The 7,300-nt window shown below is 38.4% G+C and overlaps 1 protein-coding gene across 1 annotated transcript; it reads left to right on the plus strand.

Annotated features, from left to right (window-relative positions):
• Nucleotides 1–214: 214 nt before the first annotated feature.
• Nucleotides 215–4,755, plus strand: LOC144968586 (uncharacterized). Its single transcript, XM_078907087.1, has 2 exons — nucleotides 215–411; nucleotides 3,077–4,755. The coding sequence occupies exons 1-2, from the start codon at nucleotides 366–368 to the stop codon at nucleotides 4,312–4,314; spliced, it is 1,284 nt and encodes a 427-aa protein (XP_078763213.1). The 5' UTR covers nucleotides 215–365; the 3' UTR covers nucleotides 4,315–4,755.
• The last annotated feature ends 2,545 nt before the right edge of the window (nucleotides 4,756–7,300 follow it).

Below are 7,300 nucleotides of genomic sequence, written 5' to 3' on the forward strand. Positions count from 1 at the left end.
GGACACAACTTCAACACCTCAACTCTCTTGACTTTAAAAAGAATCTGTGATCTCCAGTTTTGCACACAGAAAGACGCTCGTTGAACATCTCCTTGTTTATAAATCTATTCTCTTATCATACGTTAACGGGTGGGATACCACCATCTGACAGCGAGTTTCAAAGACGTCATATGATTTCTTTAGGAATCAAAAAGTGGGTTTTCCACTTTTCATAATTATTACCACTGATAAGATAAGAACTGGAACTAGGCCAGTTGAAACCGGCGACACAAAAATATATATCAAACCAAACATCTTGCGAATTCTCCATTCTTTTTCTCTTCGGTTTCTTGCCTGGGAAATGAGACCAACCTGACGTCCTCACCATGTTGACGCCGATTTTTACTTTCTTTCTACTTGGATTAACTGTTGGTAAGTTGAGATTTTGCAAATAACTCGTAAAATACACAACTCATCGCCAAAAAGCGGTATTGTGTTGTATTTATTTAGATTCTAAACATTCAATTTAAGTCATAATTCTGAAGCTTTGGTTACGTTTATAAGTTTTATTGAGACAATTCAATAAAAGTCATAATTCTGAAGCTTTTGATTACCATGATAATTTGTATTGAGAGAATAATTGTATTTACTTACAACGATAGAAAACTAGAATCTCACATTTTTTCGAGCATTTATATAGAGAAATAATCACTACATGTCAAAGCGCTTTACAAGGGGTTCCTAGCCAACAGCAACACTTAACGTGCAGGACGAGACACGACACCAGTTTGATGATATAACAATTATATCCGACATACAACACCGTTAATAGCCACGTGCTCATTTAACACCGGAGTACGGTAAGAAAATGTGAGTGAAGAGCTTTTTCCAAGGACTCAATTACGAGCTGCCCAGAGCGCAGACTCGAATCCAGGACCTTTTTATCCGAAGGCGAGTGTTATACCAAGATACCACTTAGCCATACATTAAAAAAAATCTCTGGTCCTCCTGGTCATTTTGGTTACCTGGGCATAATAATGATTTGAGGCGTGCACTTATTTGCAGGTTTGATAACCCAATATATTATGAGCACATTATTGTAATGGAAATACTCTCAAACCAACGCAATAATATATTACAACAATTTTAAAGCAGGCCCATAATTGCACTCTGGTTTTTGACCTACCTCGATCACGATATAGCCAAACAAATGTCTTTTTATATATTTAGATTTAGGTTAATTAATATTTACAAGGATCTCTCTCAAATGATGGATGGCTACAAAGAAAATGTTCATTTTACGTGGTCAATTGACCACTTAACTTACGGACTCTGGAAAGACACGTTTTAAAAATGTGGCCAGAAATCTCGTCCTTTAATTATTGATCGATTTAAATAACCCACATTTGAAAAAAAAAAAACAAAAAACAAAACAACTCTGAAACCGAGACCTGACGAGGTCCCAGGTTTGAGAGTTTTTGCCAAGAGAGATTTTATCGCTCAACTGGCTGTCTATAAGCAATAACAAAGAGGTGGGCGATGTCAACTTTATTTATTCTATTGTAATGTATGGCGAAAATGCGAAAATTTTAGAACTATAAGTTTAATAAGCCACATCAACAAAATACTGTTGCGTATAATTATCAACAGGCTAAGGAATAAGATTAAGCCCGAAATCGCAGAAGAACAATATGGATTCCAACCTGACAGAGGGACAAGGAACGCAATATACCTCCTCCGTACAGCTATACAGGTTCAGACCCCACTATACCTCTGTTTTGTCGACTACAAAAAAGCTTTTGATAGAGTACGCCACGAAGAAATACTAAAACAACTGCACTCCATTGGCGCTGATGAGAAAGACCTCAGACTCATGCAAACATTATACTACACCCAGCAGGCATCTATCAAAATCGGAAACTCTACAGGAAATTCCATTCCTATTAAGAAAGGAGTCCGTCAAGGGTGTGTTGCCTCACCAGATCTGTTTAATCTATACCAAGAAACAATCATGAGGGGCATAAATAATATGGAGGGAATAAAAGTAGGAGGTCACAACATAAATAATATAAGATACGCAGACGATACGGTACTCATTGCAACATCAGAAATCCAACTTCAAAAGATTGTTGACAAAGTGGTAGTAGATAGTGAAGCCAAGGGAATGGAAGTGAATATTACCAAAACGGAATGCATGGTAATACAGAAAAACCCCGAAAACAACAACACCTGCAATATAACGATTCACGGCGAGCAACTTACCAACGTAGAAAGTTTTAAATACCTAGGTTCAATAGTGACAACAGATGGAAGATGTAACCGAGACATACGAGCAAGAATAACTCAAGCCAAACAGGCCTTCATGGACCTGGGAAACATTTTGAAAAACAAACAGATGTCGTTCGGGATTAGATTCCGAGTCTTGAAGTGCTACGTGTGGCCAATCTTGTTATACGGATGCGAAAGCTGGACTACAAATGCAGAAACACAAAAGAACATTGAAGCTTTTGGAATGTGGTGCTTGAGAAGGATGCAGAGAATATCGTATACTGCACACAAAACGAACGAAGAAGTGCTAAAACAAACATACCAACAAAGGAAACTAATGCCCTTAATAGTGGATCGACAACTATCCTTTTTCGGACACATAGTAAGGAAAGATAAGAATGAATACCTGGCAAGTTGTGGAAAAATACCTGGTAAACGCGCCCGGGGGAGACAAAGAAAAACACTCATAGACCAACTGAAGGGCTTCACCAACCTAACAATCCAAGAGCTGTTTGAAAAAGCAAGAGACAGGGAGGAATGGAGAGAGATAATTCATGCAGTATCCGAAGCCTGGACCAGGCATGGAACCTAGAAGAAGAAGAAGAAGAATGTATGGCTAAGTGTCTCAAAGCGATATTAAGACGGGATAAATTGAATTTATAGCTTCAATGATCAAACTTTGGGTTAATTTCACTTCCTTATGGCGGAGAATAAATCCTGTTTTTTTTTTTTTTTTTTGTATTGTAAAAGACTTTTTCGTACTACATAATACCGCTTTGAGAAGCTGGATCACATATTTGTATGTGTTTTATTTTCTTTGTATTTACAGTCTCTGGTGACTACTACTCTTGTCCATGGACTGTGAATGACCCGTACTCAATTCTGTATCACCGTAAATGCTACCGATTTGTTGTTTACAAACATCTGGAGTATAACGATGCGGAAAGCTATTGCGAACAGCGAGGAGGAACCTTGGCAGTCATAAATTCAGAAAGCCTCAACCATTTTATAGATGAAACTCTATTCAACGTTTACCACTTTAGAGGGACTGCGTGGATTGGACTGGGAGATAGCAAAAATGAGGACAAATTTGAATGGATTGACGGAACTCCGTTGTATTATGAAAATTTTGATGATGGTGAAGGATCACATAGAGGACGTTGGAACATTAAACATTACACAGAGGACTGTGTTGCGATTGACACAGAGGTTTATGGAAAATGGAGAGATTACAGCTGCTCTAATTCATGGCTTGGATTGTTCAAGCATGAAAGACCATTCGTCTGCCAGTTCCCCGCGATAATGGTAAAAACACATCCACACCACAGAGTACACACAGGCAGTACGCATAGCCATAGAAGACACTGGACAACACATGGGTATCAACGGGTTTCATCATCGACCCCTACGCCTGGTCACCACAGAGCACACATAGGCACTACTCATAGCCACAGAAGACAGTGGACAACAAATGGGTATCAACGGGTTTCCTCATCGACCCCTACGCCTGGTCACCACAGAGCACACACAGGCAGTACGCATAGCCATAGAAGAGACTGGACAACAAATGGGTATCAACGGGTTTCTTCATCGACCGCTACGCCTGGACACCACAGAGCACACACAGGCAGTACGCATAGCCATAGAAGACAATGGACAACAAATGGGTATCAACGGGTTTCTTCATCGACCCCTACACCTGGTCACCACAGAGCACACACAGGCAGTACGCATAGCCATAGAAGACAATGGACAACAAATGGGTATCAACGGGTTTCTTCATCGACCCCTATCTCTGGTCACCACAGAGCACACACAGGCAGTACGCATAGCCATAGAAGAAACTGGACAACAAATGGGTATCATGGGGTTTCATCATCGCCTGCTATTTCCAGAAATACAAAATCACCTAGATATCACGTTTCAACACTGCCCAGCACCCCTGGTAAGGCATTTTCACCAAAACATCATGTTTCGCCATCGCCCGGTAGTCCAAGTAAGTCAGTTTCACCAAAGCTTCACGTTTCAACACCGCGCAGCCTCTCTGATGAGCATACTCTACCATAACAACACGTATCACCATCGCCAGGTAGTCCAAGAAAGTCAGTTTCATCTAAGCATCACATTTCAACACCGCCCAGCACTTTCAGTAAGCAACCTACACCCAAACATTACGTTTCAAAACCTCCCAGCACTCTAAGTAAGCCACAGTCAACCAATCATCAAGTTTCAACCTCCTCTCCCCCCCCCCACCCCCTACCCCAACATCTCAAGTATGTCAACGTCACCCAAATAATATGTCCCATCAACTTCCAGGAAACCAAATGAAATCTTAACCAAGCATTTCTACATTGAAAGTAAATCAAGTCAGCAAAACCTCAACGATTCAAATATTTTCAAATTCAAAAACCCAAGTGCTTAAAAATAATCAACAACAAAAAGCAGCATTCATTATTACAGTATTAGAACATGCTTGATGCTGAGCAACAAATAAATCATTGGACTTAAGCAGTCTTCTTGGTTTGTTTCCTTCCTCCCCCTTCTTTCCCTCCTGTGTTCCCTTTTGCATCTAAGTCTTGAAAAATAAAATTGATTAAAAGCCAGAAACCCGTGATGATGATGATGATGATGATGATGATGATGATGATGATGATGATGATGATGATGATGATGATGATGATGAGGGGAAAAAAGAGATACAGATAGATAGAAAAATGGAGAGAAGAAAAGATAATATATGTATGTCTCTCCGATCCGAACAGCTCCGTTCCCAACATTTTGTCCGGATTACAGAGACAGTTGGATAGTGGAATCAGTCCCTAAAGTGTATAATTAAAGATTTTAAAAATATCCTACCCCAGGCAACCTGTCCAGATTATGGGACATCCGAATTGTGCAGCTGGATTAGAGAGACGCGATCTATATATATATATATATATATATATATATATATATATATATATATATATATATATATATATATATATATCATGGTGAGAATTATAAAACGAATGTTCTAATGTATCTGTGGGATTTTATAAGAATTTATTCTAATATAGTTTTAGTCAACTAACTCTTTGAGAGTATATAATATGGCTATGAATTTCAAAACCTTCTAAATCATCTAGATAGAAAATGAGTTATCACTGTCAATCAATTCATTGGACACACTGGAATCACGAGAGAAAATTTAATAAGATTCAAAACATGCAGGGTTTTGTTCTTTGAGGCAAACAAGACATACCACTCTAGACCACTAAATTAGTGACAAGACAATCGATTTTTCTCTGAATTATGAAAATAGGACTTGGCAGATTTTTAAAGTCACCTAATCAAAATATGGGTTGGAGGGCGGGTGGGGGGGGGGGGGGGCGAAGTGGCCGAATGATTAAGGCATTGCACTGTGACCTGAAAAGTCCTGGGTTTGAGCCCCACTTCAGATACTTTCGTTTTTTTTCCTTGAGCAAGTTTATTAACCCCCAAATTGCTCGCGTAGACAACACGGGTGATTCCTGTTGACATCAGACATCTTGTTTGGTGACTTATCTATATTTCTTCGTGGAATGCCTAGGCGACGATATCTTATGATTTCGTGGCGGAAGGGCATAATTATTTTTAAAATTCATAATATCATTAAATTGATTTTATTGTTTTTCTGTAGCTCATCGTCTTAAGCTTTGTTGGACTCTAAGGTAACGAGAATCTAAATTGTGTAGATAATAAGTAAGTCTCCAGCAACAACTAATTGTATGACTGTTTAGAATGTAAGGACGAGTCCCGATAGCTCAGTTGGTAGAGCACTCGCCTCACACGCAAAGGGACCAAGATTAATCCAGGAAGAAGTCGAGATCTATTTTTTTGTTGCTTTGACCTGCCTATCCAACCCAGCATTGACTGGGTATTTGGGGTTGGTAAATTGGTAATAAGTACTTTTCAATGAACTACCGTCCTATCCTAAGGGTAGCAAGCATTTGCTGTTGTATGTCCAACGCTATTAAAATCCGGGTTGAACTCCGATTCCATGGGCCCTAAGGCTCTGGAGGACTACTTTGGGATGTAAGGGCCATGGAAAGAAAGCTAAAAAAAAATCGAAAAACAAACAAATAAACAAACAAACAAAAAATAAACAAACGAAACAAAACAAAAAAAGCAACAAAAACCAAAACAAAACAAGAAAACAAAACCAAAAAAACAATCAGAGAATAATCCCACCCCCTCCCTTTCCTCTCCCCATCCAAATAAAACCAAACAAAAACAAACAAAATAAAAACAAAAAAAACAAAAACCCAACCAACAAACAAAAAAAACGACATAGATCTTTTAGTCATTCAGCACAAGTCACAAGTCTACCTATAATACAGCTATTCTAATTAGCTTTTTATAGAAAATATTCACTAAATGTGCCCAAAGCGCTTTACAAGGAGTTTAAAGCGACGTGGACATATATGCAGGTCTGACATCCGAACCAACTTATAGGCCTAGATTAACATTGCTGTTAACATGGACAATATTTTGCGACAATTTTTGAGATTTCCATTACAACAATAAACCCATAAAGAAATAAGTGCACGTTTATTCCAAGCCAACATCAACATTTAATAAGTGACATGACGCCTGTGAGGCACTATTACACAGTTAATCGACAGAGACAACGCCTTTTTTTGTTTTACACCTGAGTGCAATGAGAGACTAAACTTTACGCTGCCAGAGAGAAATTCGAACGAATGTCTTACCGTTCGAAGGCGAGTGTCATAGCATATGACAACACAACCGCAATAGGGAACAAACCTGTGATTTTTTAAAAATGGTTCCAATCTCAAAGGAAGTGTAAAACTACTCTTCTGGAGGACTGGATGCATGCTTTGTGTAATTGATCTTCTGGATTCAGAGTGATGGTATCTTATTTTCTAGTCTATATAAATATATGCTGTTCGTCAATAAAGATCATCCATCCTCGCACGTTTCTATCTCGTATTCTTATATATATATATATATATATATATATATATATATATATATATATATATATATATATATATATATACCTGAATTA

The sequence above is a fragment of the Berghia stephanieae genome, chromosome 3 (genome assembly GCF_034508935.2).
Source record: "Berghia stephanieae isolate SIO BIC M18660-M18661 chromosome 3, UCSD_Bste_1.3, whole genome shotgun sequence".
NCBI lineage: Eukaryota > Metazoa > Mollusca > Gastropoda > Nudibranchia > Aeolidiidae > Berghia > Berghia stephanieae.

Excerpts from the sequence above, each read along its gene's own strand:
- LOC144968586 (XM_078907087.1), top strand. The coding sequence starts at position 366 with ATGTTGACGCCGATTTTTACTTTCTTTCTACTTGGATTAACTGTTG. Across the intron at positions 412-3,076 it reads TCTACTTGGATTAACTGTTG|TCTCTGGTGACTACTACTCT; the intron begins GTAAGTTGAGAT and ends TTGTATTTACAG.